The sequence below is a fragment of the Loxodonta africana genome, chromosome 2, assembly GCF_030014295.1.
Source record: "Loxodonta africana isolate mLoxAfr1 chromosome 2, mLoxAfr1.hap2, whole genome shotgun sequence".
In the NCBI taxonomy this organism is placed as follows: Eukaryota; Metazoa; Chordata; class Mammalia; order Proboscidea; family Elephantidae; genus Loxodonta; species Loxodonta africana.
In genome coordinates, this window is record NC_087343.1 from 81150178 (window position 1) to 81164899 (window position 14722).

At 44.1% G+C, this 14722-nt stretch overlaps 1 protein-coding gene across 1 annotated transcript in view; it reads left to right on the top strand.

Annotated features, from left to right (window-relative positions):
* Positions 1-8792: 8792 nt before the first annotated feature.
* The window catches only part of F2R (coagulation factor II thrombin receptor), a 29124-nt gene continuing 23194 nt past the window's right edge, over positions 8793-14722 (top strand). Inside the window, exon 1 of the mRNA XM_010588225.3 lies at positions 8793-9083. Coding sequence (XP_010586527.1) covers positions 8996-9083 — 88 coding nt within the window. The 5' untranslated portion in view covers positions 8793-8995. The remainder of the gene's footprint in view (positions 9084-14722) is intronic.

The window sequence follows — 14722 nt, forward strand, 5'->3', positions numbered from 1 at the left end:
ATGTTGTCTCTTATAAAAAAAAGTGGATAATAAAAAAGTTCTTGGGCTTATCAGGAAAAAATAACATAGTGCAACTATAGTTGTACTACTTAGGTTACAGTGTAAAATGCTGTAACAAAGAGAGCCAAAATCCTTGTGGCTAAAACAAGATAGAAGTTTTTCTCAACTTCATCAGTTCAGGAGGTAAGGGAGCAGGTCCATGAAGTCATCCAGGGATCCAGGCTGGTCAGTTGGCTCTTGTCAAGCAGTTTTAAGTTACATATGACACTTTGCTTACATCCTATTGGCCAAAATCTAGTCACATGGCCACAGCAAGTTGCAAGTGATACTGGGAAATGTAGTTCCTAACTAGGCAGCTGGGTTCCTAATTAAAACACGAAATGGAGGAGGTAATGGTTCTATTCCTTGAAGGAAGAATGACAGTTCAGCTGTCTCCACCCCAGTAGAAATCCAGATCCTCGAGGTGGAATTGCTCTGGCACTATGTGTTCTCTTCATTCATTCAACAAGTTTTATTTTCCTCAGTGATTATAATTATTAAGAAACTGAGTTAGCATATGTGCATTTGGCACAAATGAACTTTAAGTATAGGGCCAACATATTTTGGAAAATTCATATTTTAAAATGTAGAATCTGTTCCTTTGTGATTATTTCAGGCTATACATACACAACCCATGGTATTTTCAGCTGCCTCATATGCATGCGAAAGGTAGACAATAAGGGAGACCGACCGAAAAAGAATTGATGCATTTGAATTATGGTGTTGGCAAAGAATATTGAATATACTTTATACTTTATTGAATGGACTGCCAGAAGAATGAACAAATCTGTCTTGGAAAAAGTACAGCCAGAATGGTCCTTAAAAGCAAGGATGAAGCACATACTTGAGATATGTAATCAGGAAGTACTAGTCTCTGGAGGAGGACATCATGCTTGCTAAAGTAGAGGGTTAGTGAAAAAGAGGAAGACCCTCAATGAGATGGATTGACACAGTGGCTGCAACAATGGGTTCAAACATAGCAACAATTGTGAGGATGGCACAGGACTAGGCAGTGTTTCATTCTGTTGTACACAGGGTTGCTATGAGTTGGAACCAACTCAACGGCACCTAGCGAACAACGACAATACATATTTTTGACAAAGAAGTAAATAGTACTTCGTAATATTGCTCACTGTTTCAACTCTGTGTGTGTGTGTGTGTGTGTGTTGAACGCATTAACCTTAATACCCAAAAACCCACTGCCGTCGAGTCGATTCTGACTCATAGTGACGCTATAGGACAGAGTAGAACTGCCCCATAGAGTTTCCAAGGAGAGCCTGGTGGATTCGAACTGCCGACCTCTTGGTTAGCAGCCATAGCACTTAACTACTATGCCACCAGGGTTTCCAGCCTTAATACAGATTTCTGTAAAAGGACTCAAACATACAGGTAAGTTTCACCTTGAGGATAAATCTCCTTCTTCCCTATAGATAGTACTGTGGAGAAGAGTAACCAGAGGCAATAAGAGGTGGTTTGCGCTTCCTTCTTCATGCTCCAAGGAAGGCTTGGAGCCCAAATTAGGGAGCAATGTTTGGAAGAAAGCCAGCCTTTCACAGCACCTCTGAAAGGAGCTTGTCTTAACTCATTCCAACACTAAAAATATGCTTTAATGTTATTTACATGAATAAAGAGATTTTCAGGAAGCCTTAAAATTTTTGTCTCATGACAATATACTTAAGGAAAGCTGCAAATGTTTTCTCTCTGTTGACCCACAAGATAAGGTTATTGTTGAAGATGTCGATAATTCTTGTTTGAGATATCTGAGGGACATGGATGAGTAAGTGACCCAGAGAAGGGAGCACGTGACAAAAGGAACAAGAAGCTGATGATGGCAAGGACATAACAGACTCTAGAGATGGTTGGGGCAAGGGTTCTGCGACTCCCAGGAGGACTGAATCATCCCTCAAGCCAGGACACAGTTGTTAAAAGGATAACCCCGAGACTCTGGGGACTTCTGTCCAGCTTCCTCCCCAAGGCTCATAGCTTTTCTTTCAGTGGAAAAAAAAAAAAATTTTTTTTTTTTTTTTTTGCTTTTAAAACAGCAATTGGAACTGTGAGTTTCGCGTAGCTGACTCCTGTGTTTTAAGCTTGATCATGTTCCCGTGGTTATAAAAGTAATCTTTGGTCTGAGAGGTTAAGAGGGGCCCTGATCCCCTGAACTCTACTCTGGTACCTGGAACGTAAAAAGACAAAAAAAAAAAAGGAATAGCACTGTCCAACCAACCAACAAACCCCTTGCCGTCAAGTCAATTCTGACTCATAGCCACCCTATAAAAAAAAAAAAAAAGGACAGGATAAAACTGCTCCCTAGGCTTTTCAAGGCTGTAATCTTTACAGAAGCAAACTGCCATGTCTTTCTCCCAGAGAGCAGCTTGTCAGTTCGAACCACTGACCTTATGGTTAGCCAAGTGCTTAGCCACTGTGCCACCAGGCCTCCTGAATAGCACTATCGGTACTCTCAAAGGATGTGCTCTAGTGATTTGCAAGAGTGAAAACCTGTGCATATTTTAATTTCCTGGGAGTTTACGATATAAGAAGACCAACTCAGTGTGATCATTGTCGGATATGGCACACTGTGTTTCACTGAAAGACCAGAGCTACAATGCATATGTGTGGTTGGACGTTAATTAGAGGTGCTATTCCTGCTGACAAGAGACCCTGGTGGTATAGTGGTTAAGAGCTTTGGCTGCTAACCAAAAGGTCAGCAGTTTGAATCCACCTCGAGCTCCTTGGTAACCCTATGGGGCAGTTCTCCCCTGTCCTATATGGCTGCTATGAGTCGGAATCGACTTGATGGCAATGGGTTTGGTTTTGGGGTTTTTTTTATTCCTGCTGAAATATGTATAATTTTGACTGTGGTTTAGTTGAGATCTGTGGTACTCCTCAAACATTCCAAGAGGCAAACCACAGACCTTTGATGAAAATTGTCTGTATTTTTATTTGGTAAGCATTGGATTATCTTACTGCTGGCTAGCTTTTTGAAAAACTGTTGCCTCTGGTACAGTAACCCAGACTTAGTAACAGGTTAAGATAGAGTGTAAGCTCCAGAAGACAGGGCTGTGTTTCCATCAGTGCTGTAAATCCAGAACCCGGCACTGCCTTGCAAATAGCAGATGCAGACGCGGCATAGAGGTAGAGGCCGAAAGATGGGCTCTGGAAACAGGTGGAATGGAGACAGATTCCACCACCCTACCACCCCACAGGAGTCCAGTATTGCTTTACGTTAGCACTTGTATGAACGGAGGCATTTACTGGGTATCTCAATCTAAAAATAAATATCCTCTCAACTCAATCTCCAAATAAAAGAGCTCAGACAGATATACTATATTGCCTCAATGATGTTTTTCTTAGAGTATAGAATCTCTTACTTAAAACACATTGGATGGAAAATCAAGAAATAGAACTGAAAATACTGAATTCACGTTTGACAGAAATTTATTCTTTTAACAGATGCCAAATTTGACTTTTGCTTGGTACCCCCAAACAATAGGGATAGTCTGCCATTCTATCCATGATATGGTGAGTGGAGATACAGTTTTTGATCCATTATGAAAGCTTTACTTCTGCTATGGATTGAATTGCATCCCCCAAAAATGTGTCAACTTGGCTAGGCTATGATGCCCCGAATTGTGTGGTGGTTTACTATTTTGTCATCTGATATGATTTTCATATGTGTTGTAAATTCTACCTCTACGATGTTATGAATGAAGCAGGATTAAAGGCAGCTACGTTAATGAGGTGGGACTCAATCTACAAGATTAGGTTGTATCTTGAGTCAATCTCTTTTGAGATATAAAAGAGAAACAAGCAGAGGGACAGGGGGACCTCATGCCACCAAGAATGAAGAACCAGGAGGGGAGTTCATACTTTGGGCCTGGGGTCCCAGCACTGAGAAGCTCCTAGACCAAGGGAAGATTGATAACAAGGATCTTCCCCCAGAGCCAATAGAGAGAGAATGTCCTCCCCTGGAGCTGACATCCTGAATTCGGACTTCTAGTCTCCTAAACTATGAAAGAATAAATTTGTTTGTTAAAGCCATCCACTTGTGGTATTTCTGTTATAGCAGCACTAGGTAACTAAGACAATTTCTAAGTCCAAAATTCCAGCACAGGTTTGTAACAACAAAAGGCAGACTAGGTCTCCCATTTGTTAGTCAGGAACTTGATTACAAACCTATGTTCGCTTGAAAAACAAATGGGGATTTATCTGCCCAGAATCTGTAGTATCTCACACCTACTTCGAATACAACTTAGTTTCATTTCGTATGAGCCCTGGTATTGCCACCATTAGCTTCCAGCAGGAAATTACTAAGCAAGTTCTTGGAATATAGTACTGTCCTTGGAGGACTTTGAATAGAGGAGTGGTAACCAGAATACCTGAAGCAGGTAGATCATCTAATGGATTTAAAAGAAACTAGTTTCATGTTACTTTAGGATTAAGACTCACCATTTTGATGTCACGTTTGTTTAACACACTATTAAATATCACAGCCATTGTGGGAGGATAGCTAATGACTCACACTATTTAGTGCCAAACAAGTTCAAACAGAGAAAATGAAAACTGGGAACCAGTATCAAGTGGATGTAATAGGAATGATACTGCAAAGTTGGGATTCCGTTTATGAGGAATGTTGATGTGTTTAGCATCTCTGGTGAGGGAGATCATCCACTCTGGGAAAGCTACACACATTTGCTCTAAAACTGGCAACAGAAGGTTTTGGCCTGAGCTACATGGACCAAATGAAGTAGAGAGATTGTTGTTAGTTTTTTCAATAAGCTGCAAAGAGCCCACACACTTTACGGGATCTTTGTAGGATATGAGAACAAAACAGAGAAAACAGAACTCACCAAAAGACTGCACCACAAAATTAGAAATCAATCATAAAAAGCCAGTCAAAACTTCCAACAATTTATAGGTTGAAGAAGATATAATGAAATTCACTATATATATATATGAACCAAAATTGTATCAATGTGCCCATCAAACTTGTGAAATGCAGCTGAGGTGCTCAGTTTGGAAAGTTAGGAGAATAAAGAGCAAACCCCAAGAAAGTAGAAGAAAATAAATAATGAAAAGCCTGTGCAAAAAGTGACATTGAAAATAATAAAAACAGCAAAACAAAAAGATGGGTATTGGAAAATAGTCATTTCCAACTTCTGTCCAGATTAATCAAGGAGGGGGAAAAACAAAAATAAATTATTTTGGGGATTAAACGAAGGGACAAAACTACAGATAAAATAGATCTTTCTAAAAGAAAAAAATGTATATACATCAAAGGAAAACTATAAAGAGTTTAAAAGGAAGAATTAGGTATACATTTATCAACAAGTACATCTTGAAAAATGCCAAGTTGCAGAAGAATCCCTGCATAGAGTACGGTATCCTTTGTGTAAACATTCAAAACATACAAGGCAGTACTAAAACTAAATCTTTTTGGAAATGTACAAATGTACTAGAACTCTAAAAACATGGGTGAGAAGGTCATTTTTCTGGGCGGGAGTGAAAATGGGATCAGAGAAAGGTACAATAAAGCTTACACAGTATCAGGTGTGTGTTAATGCTGGGTGATAGGCCCATGGGTGTTAGTCTCTACTTTTCTATATGCTTGAAATATTTTATAATTTAGAGAAAGCAACACAAATTATATCGAATGCTGTCTGTACTCCCCACCCCCCAGCAGCATCAGCCTCACCCTTACCTGGAAACTTGTTAGAAATGCAAATTTCCAGGCTACACCCTTGACTTACAGGATCAGAAATTGGAGGTGGGGCCAGTACTCACTCTGTTTTAACAAATCCTCCAAGCGATTCTTATCCATGCTAAAGTTTGAGAGCTACTGTCTTAGAATAATGCTTCTCAAAACTATGGTCTGGGGACCCTCAAACATTACCATTGCCTGGGGGTGCTTGTGAAAATGCTGAAACTGGTTCCATAGGTCTGGTATAGGGTCCAGCAATCTGCATTTGAGCACATTTGAGCGTGCTAAAAGTTAAAAGCACCATTTTTTTGTTTGCTTTTGTTTCAGAGTTAGTCTTCCCTGATATATTTTCTTCTTAGAATTTTATTAGCCATTCTTATTTCTTTTTCCATACCTTTTTTTTGTGTGTGTGTGATTTAGGTGAAAGTTTAGAGAGCAAATTAGTTTCTCATTAAACAGTTAATACACAAGTTGTTTTGTAACATTGTTTGCCAACCTGGTGATATACCAACACTCTCCCCATCTCCACCGCAGGTTCCCTGTTCCCATTTGTCCAGTTTTCCTGTCTCTTCCTGCCTTCTGTCTTTGCTTTTGGGCTGGTGTGCACGCTTAGTCTCATATACATGGTTGAACTATGCTAGTAGGTACAGCTTTTGATGGCTTCTCTATTAGAAACCACAATCTAGAAAATACTAAAGTTCCACTTTCTCCTTCGTTCATTGTATTTCAGCCCCGCTGTGAAGGGTACTTTAATCTAGTTAATATACACAAAGAATTTAAGCATTTGATTGTTTCAGCAGCCTTCTTTTTATCATTAGAGGTACATTCTGTTCTAATAAGCAAATAAAGCATCTTTATATTGTAAAATGGTTAAAAACATTTTTTTAGCAATGAAATAGACAAAGTTTTAAAGCGTAGTCATAATTTTACCCCATTCTTATTTTAAGAATATGCAGGTGTGTACATACAGATCCATATATAAACTTGTAGTGGTTACAATTTCTTGAACAATGGACAAAACTTTTAACAGTATTATCATGGAAATGCAGTTGTTGCAAGGCAGATGCTGGTTTATATCCTCGAAGTGTTAGAAAGAATTTTTTGACTGTACTCATTGTTTCTAAGATGCCTTTCTTCATATTTATGATCCTGAAACTGAGATATTGTTATAATCAATGGTATGCGGCAGTTTAATGGGCAGCTTTTTTCATTACTTGTGGTACATATATTCAAATGATAAATCTTAAAGTCAATGGCATGTTAGGATTGATGAAAAATAGTGTAAGTTAATAAACAACAATAACAAAAAAAAAACCTGTGGCCTTCTTTGACCCCATAGAACAGAGAAGTACCCCATGAGATTTCCAAGGAGCAGCTGGTGAGTTCGAACTGCTGACCTTTTGGTTAGCAGCCAAGCTCTTAACCACTGCGCCATAATAAATGTAAATAGTTCACTTCTACTTTTGAATATATTTTCCTAGGAAAATACTATTGGGAAAGATTTTAAATCGCGTTATTTAATTGGGTAATTCAGTAATTTATTGAGTAATTTCTGCGTACAGCAAGATGCTGTGCTTTAAGGATGACGGGAGAATAAAGAGAAGCACGAGATAGGTCCCACTTCAATTATCTTCGTTGGTCTTAATGCGCAGGGCTTTCGTTGAGAAATGACACTCTTCACGTGAACTTAAAAGAAAGACTTAGAAACCTCACCAGTGACTCTCAACCGCATTTTTATCCGCCACAGGGTACAAAGCGCCCCGGTATGTCAGTGACCAGAGGAGAAACAGTCGGGTGGAGGAACATTTCCTGTTGTGATCTAAAAGAGGTGCTCAGCAGACGCGCTTTCTAAGCGAATTAAGCTGCAAACTTATTCAGCTTCAGCTGGGGCCTCCCCCAGGGGGCCCTTTACCGAGCGACTGGAGTGTCCCCTGCCCTGTGACTTGAATATGGCAAACTCTATTTTTATTACACTAATGTAATATTGTTCAAGGAAGCGTGAAGGACCCCTTAAGAGTTACAAGGGCACTTCGCCCTCTGCGCATCCCTTGTGCAGGAGGCGCCTGGTTACTTCTGCTGCACAGAGAATACCCTTGCCCAGGCCTCATCCTAAGTCATTCTCCTTTTCAAAGCTCTGCAAGTGATTGTAAAGTGCAGACCGGGCTGAGAGCTACTGTAGGGGGAAGGGGGAGATTACAGTCGTGCTGGAGAGGGAGAAGCTAGTGTTGGCTAAAGGGTGGTTACCTTCACTCGCAGCCAGCACGTCCGTAAAATAAGACGTGACCAACAATGAAATGTCCAACTTCGTGAAATAAAGGGAAACGAATAGAAAATGTCACTATTCTGTCCACAACGTAATGTCCCCTTCTCAATAGGGGCAGACCTTTCTCTACAGTTTTAATCCACTATCCCTAAATTACAAAAACTAAATTAACTTTTAACTAAATACCAAACTTTCAGAATGGGCCGCAGCGCTCGCTCAGCTTTGAGACCCAGCTCTTTGCATTGAGCACAGGGTGGGAGGGAGGGTTGTCTAGGTGGGAATGTCGGGCTGGCACCCTTGGCCACATCCTTGATCAAATGTTCACCGTTAACTTCTTTGCTTCCCAGAAGGGCCATAAAAAGCCACGGGAGCAGCCGACGAGGCCGCGCGGCCCTGTTCCAAGGACCCCGCCAGGCTGAGTCATTCATGGGAACTTCGCTGGTCAAACGCGTCCAGAGGAAAAACTGTCTTGTTCGGATTTCCTCGCGGGGCAGTGACAGGCTACCGAGGTCTCTGGGGCGGGTCCAGCGCGTAGGGCACCGACTCCCCAGGACCCTGGATTCTCTAATCCTGGCTGCGGGGTGGGCGGCACACCACGCGGAATGAAGGCAGCTTCGGGTCGCAGAGCCTCTGGGGCTGCTGAGCGGAGGAGGGACCCGCGGGGGAGGGGGTGGCAGGCGGAGGACCGCGACCTTGTCTAGGCGCACAGTCCGCGCCTGGGGGCGCCCTCCTCGCTCACGGAGCTCGCCGCCCGCGCGCCGGGGTCCCGCCCCCAAGCCCGGGGGAGCTGCTACCAGGACACAAGGACCGGCCGAGGGACGCCGAGCCTCCTCCTCTTGCCTACAGACAGTGAGCGGTCTCTGTCCTCCCGCAAAGACTGGCTGTCGGCCGCATAGAAAGGAAGGAGAGGGGCGAGCAGAGCCGCCCGGAGACCGCCCCAGCGTCCAAGAGCAGCCGCGCGCGGGGCCGCTCCGACCGCGCCAAGTCTCCGGACAATGGGGACGCGGCAGCTGCTGCTGGTCACGGTCGGACTCAGTCTGTGCGGGCCCCTGCTGTCTGTCCGCACACGGGCTCGCCTCCCAGGTGAGAGCTACCCGAGTTTTCCCTCCCTGCCACCCCTGGCCCCGCAGCCGGGGGCCTCCTTGGGAATGGGTCGGGCGGGAGGAGGTGGGGGCTGAAGGAGGACATCGTGGGTTTGACTGTGCCTATGATCGGACATACAAAGGGACAGATTGAGTCTTCACCTAGAGCGGGGTGCTCCTGACTGCACCCCCTGCTTCAGTTTCCCCCAGAAACTAAACGGACATTCGGGTGGAGATCTAGAGTCTCCCCCAATCATATCTAGGCGGGGCGAGCCCACCCCCCTTCGCGGGCTCAGCCTTTGCCCTTTGGACTCGGTTTTGGAGCACCCAGCGGGCCTGAGACCGGGTGTTGGATGTGGATGAGGCGGTGGTCCGGTTTCTCCTGTGGGATCTTATGGCCTCCCGTTGCGTTGTTCATTGTGAGGCCTATTTTTCCGATAGCCCAGGACAACCCCACAAAGAAAGGGTCTCACATCGCTCCACGAATAAACGTTTCGGTCCTTTCCAATATAAAGTGGAGAAACACACTCTTCAAAGTTATGTTTGGTTGGATTTTTTGTGTTTTTTTTGGTACAATTTACAGGCGAGTGAAAGTGGTGTAGAGGAAAGCCCAGTCTCTTGAAACATTAGTAGAGAATTTAGTACCAACAGTCCCTGACACGGAAAACCTGGTGGTGTAGTGGTTAAGTGCTAGGGATGCTAACCAAAAGGTCAGCAGTTCGAATCCACCAGGAGCTCCTTGGAAACTCAATGGGGCAGTTGTACTCTGTCCTATAGGGTCGCTGTGAGTCGGAATCGACTCAACGGCAACAGGTAGTCCCTGGCATGGGCCTTGTGCACAGGAAGTGTTCAAAGTGCGAGTGACAGGACCCTAACAGTCCCTGGCAGGAGCCTTGTACACAGGAAGTGTTCAAAGTGCGAGTGATAGGGCCATAATAGTATATAGCAGGCGGCAGTGGTTGTTGGGAGATTTTGTGTGTTTATTACCCAAACAACCCATTCCTTCCAAGTGAGTTGAGGAAAGGTCTCTTCTCCCTAGAGCCAGGCTCTTTCAGACACCATCATATCCTGCTCTTTCTTAATACAGTCTCTGATCTGCTTCAAGTTGCTTCATTTGTTTATCTCATAGAATAATTTCCTACTAACAGTGTATTTTTAAGTATCTGGCTACTTGGTCAAATAAGTAAATGCATTTTCCTCCACCACCATCCCCAGCAGGGTAGAGGGGATGTTTTTCAAGCTGCAAGGCCACCTTAGAAAGTGAGGGAAAAAAACTATTAAGAAAAAAAAAAAATTCTTGAGAGTCACAGTACTCTGTAAGCTTTTAACAATTTTTCTTTTAATGCAGAAATAAATTTTAGCTAGTTTTCTTGTTACCCATGAAAAGATGTGTGCTCAGTATCGACCTTCACACACACATACAGTGTAGATACATCAGGATTAAGAGGTGATAAGGACATAGCATTTTCTCTGATCTGTGTCTTTGCTCAGGGTGAGTTTGGAGGAAGTGCTTTTAGGAATACAAAGAGCCCCAGACAGGGGCCCAAAGTTTAGCAGCAACTTGTCTGTGGATAACAAGAGCATTATCTCTGAGTGTGCTGGGGTAATGTGGAGAACTCCTGAAAACTTGGGTGTGGTGGTACCTGGTTTCACATATCACTTTGTAGCTTGCTCAATTTTATTTGGGGACAAGCTCCTGAGAATACAAATTTTTGCTTGCACTTTGCATTGTGGGATGGAGAACAGGTTTATGCAAAAGCTGCATCCAGTATAGCTGCCTTTTCTTACAGCTGCACACCAGAAAGGTTTCTGGCCTTGGTTAGGGAGGGAGCTACACAGGTTCCTGCCACGAATCTTACGTCTTTATGTAAGGAGTGGTGCATGCTAAGATGGACAACACTGGTGTGGACAGACCCAGGAAGAACAGACAATGGAGCAAACATTGGCTAATTTCTCTACACTGATTTCTGGACCCGCTTTGGGTGAGAAAGAAGAGAGGAGGATGAGAAAAGAAGTGTGCCATAAGCACCATGTTCCATATCAGGTGCTGGGCCATCTTCACTTCGATGACCTCATTTTGCCCTCTCAAAAAACCTTGCTAAGGTGGATGTTTATCCCCTTTTTTCAATTCTAAAACTAAAACTCAAGACAGTGTCACACCAAATTGGGGGAGGGAACTATGTACTCTCCACCCCTCACCTTGAGGCAATAAGTGTCGCATTGTCTTTAAAGAGTTTTAAATCTCTAATAAAATCAACTGCACCAGCAATTCTAAACAAAGTATATGATAAAAATTCTCCTCCAAGGGACCATTCCTACCACCCAACAACCACCCCCCTCAATTTGATATGCCTTTGCTCAGAAAGAGAGAATGACACTGATTCTTATCCAGGATCACCAGCCAGCTATGGCAACCTGGGCTGAGAAACGCAGACCACAGCCCTCCAGGGCTGGCCCTACCAACCCACTTGACCCTTCCCACAGCACTCTCAGACCTTTTGTCCCCACTCATTCTGGCCATTCCTCCATTATCACTGTAAAAATGGCGGGACGGCAGCGTCTGACCTCCTCTTGCTTCACAAGGGGGGAGTAAGAATCAAGATCAATAGCCCAAAGCTGACTCCTATGAACTGGAAGTCAGAAATACCTCCTCTCACCAGCCCTTTTTATAAATTCTGATGTGAATGGTCCCTCCCACAGCGCTCTCTACTTCTCTGCTTCCATGATTTGTTGCAATGGCCACACAGAACTTACAGATCATATTCATGATTATGGAGTTTATTAGGGAAGTAACAGTTACAATTCAGGATCAGGAAGGCTCAGGATGTAGTTCTTGGATCAGGACAGCCTCTTCTCAGCCATACCACAGGCAGGACTCTCTCTGGCTCTCAGCCCCCGATGGGCCTCTGCCCTGCTCTGGCAAGTGTTACAAAGCTCTTTTAACTCTGCTGATAAGTGCCTGGAGGCACCCCACTCTGCCAGTAAGCCTAGGCCCAAAGGCCTTCAGCTCTCTTGCTCCTGGGTCAGCACACCCACTGTAACTGCCTTGCTCCGTGGACCAGAAAGCCCACTCTGCCGCCTGCTGCCTGTCTCCTGGTTCAGCTGCCTTTGCTGCGGCTGTTTCTCTGCCACTGGTTCTCACTGTCTCTTGCTGTCTCTGGTGCTACAGCTTTTCTCTCTCTGTCTCCTGGGTCTAGGAGGTCTCAGCACAGGAATTCCAGATGCAGTGGACGTGCTCCACTCCTAGCTCTTCTTTCTTGGTGGTAGCGCCTCCCCCTCTGTGCTGGAATTGACTGTTCTTTTAAGCCTAGCAAGATGGCAAAACTGACCAGTCTCCTTGTTAGGGTTCCATACACCCTATGTGCATGGTCCTTTTGGTTTTTTTTTTTACCCCCACAAGGGTGCCATGCACCTTATTTACATTATTAGCAAGCTATCCAAACCCCTTGGTGGGCCACAAGCACCTCACCCAGGTATTTGGTGAGAGTTACAAAGGCTATGGCTAGAAGGGCCATATTAAGTAATTCACGGCCCCACAGTCACTTATGGGTATCTCATCTTGCCAGCTAAGATTAAAAATTTGTATTCATCCCTTGGAGTCTAGAACAAATGTTTACTCCCCAAATATTTATTGAGAAATTCATATGTTCATCAACCAGTTTACATTTCTTTGTAATTCCTTTCCCTATTAAGTGAGATGACTTGCCTCCATCAAAGAAGGCCATTGTTCAAGAGTAAGGGGTGACATTTACAAGTTTTATAAGGATCTGGTGTCCAGTGTCTCGTCCCAGACTAGGGAGCCCTGAGGACTGGCCTGTGGGCCATCCTGGGAACTGGGTCCAGCCCAGGGGCAGGCACAGTCCCTTGGGCTGCAGCACATGCATCAGAGGGTATGGTACCCTGAAAGGCAGTGTTAGGGGGAGAAACCAGAGGACCAGTGTAAACAGAGCTTTGAGAGGAGCAAGGAAGGCCCCCTGCACGGCAAAAAAAAAATCCCTGTGAGGATAAGAAGGTAGCAGGTGGTAATAGAAGCCATGTAGCGAAGAATCCCTGGGTAGCGTAAATAGCTAAGTGCTCAGCTACTAACAGAAAGGTTGACAGTTTGAGCCACTCCTCAGAAGAAAGGCCTGTTGATCTGCTTCCTAAAGGTTACAGCCTTGAAAACCCACTCTACATACATGGGGCCCCCACGAGTCAGAATCAACTCAATGGCAATTGGTTGGTTGATTTTTTTGGGGGGGGGGGTCATGGCCAATTACCCCACACAGGCAACTCTGATATCCCATGATTGGGTGTCACAGCTGGTAGAGAACCAAGCTGACCTCCACCCAGTAGAATGAAAGCTCCATGAGAACAGAGATATTTGCTTACATCAGTTCACTGTTGTATTCACACCCCCTAGAACAGTGCCTGGGTGTGGTAGGCACTAAACATTGTTGATTTGGTGATGACCACTCTCTGGAAAGAAGTAGTCATAGCCACTAAAAATGAATCCAAGACCGCAGGCCCAGATGCATTATATCCCGGGGTACAAAATTTTCAGATGCGAACATGAAAGGGTTATTTGTGAGCAACTGGGATAACGGCAGTGTTCCGGAACACTAGAAATGAGCAACTGTCCTGATTTTCAAAGATGGGAAAGCAGTAAGTTCTGGAAAGTATAGCTGGAGGAATTTGCTGGCAATCCCTTGGAAATTTTTTAAAATAAACCACAATGGAAGCAGTAATACAAGTAGCCCAGACGGATATGCTAAGACCAAATTATGCCAAACTCACTTCGTTTCATTTCTGGATCATATTTCTAGTCAGGGAGGTTAGCAGAAAAGTCATAGGAAGGGTGTTTTCACTTCCACCTGGTTTTTGATAGTATGGTGATACTAGTGTGGATGAGATGGAGAAAAGCAGATCAAATAGAAGGTGGAAAGGCTTCATAGCTGTTGATTAGTTACTCACTCTCTGCCTGGGAAGAAGTTGCTGGAAGAAGCTTGGTGCCACCGGGGCCCTGCTTTGCCCTTCCCTGCACAAACCAGTTGTCAACAACTTGAATGAGCTCTGAGGCATCCTATTTTGCTAGTTTGACTCTAACTCTAAGCTGGAAGGGCTGGCTAAAATGTTACATAATCAGATAACAAAATTGACAATTGCAAAAGACCTCTGGGGGCCCAATGCCAAGAAGATGAACATCAATTAAAATAGAATTTTAAATCCTTCCCTTTCGTTAAAAAAGAAAATTCAGTTGGGCTGTTACTTGATGAGGTAGGCCTATCTTAACAGTCTTCCTAAGAATGACACACAAGTTTGGTGTGAGCTTATAGGATGGCATTGCCCCACTAAGCTGCTATAAGGCTCCAATGATAGACCACAACTGTCCAGGTCCGAGGAGGTTATCCTGCTGTGTGCACAGCATTTGGAAGGCATAGCTCTGGGCAAGATGGGTTAAGAGAATAGCATAAGGAAAGACCCCTGGAGTCCCATCCAGCCCTGCTCTTCACAAGCCAAGTGGCTTTGGTGAATTGTCCCCCTTCCTGTGCCCTAGAAATTAGAAAATGAAACTTTGGACTTGGGCCTTCTGTAAGAGCCCTTCCAGCTCTGACTTCTACTCTCTGATGGAGTGGAACGTGGATAGTAGAGGGAAGCTGA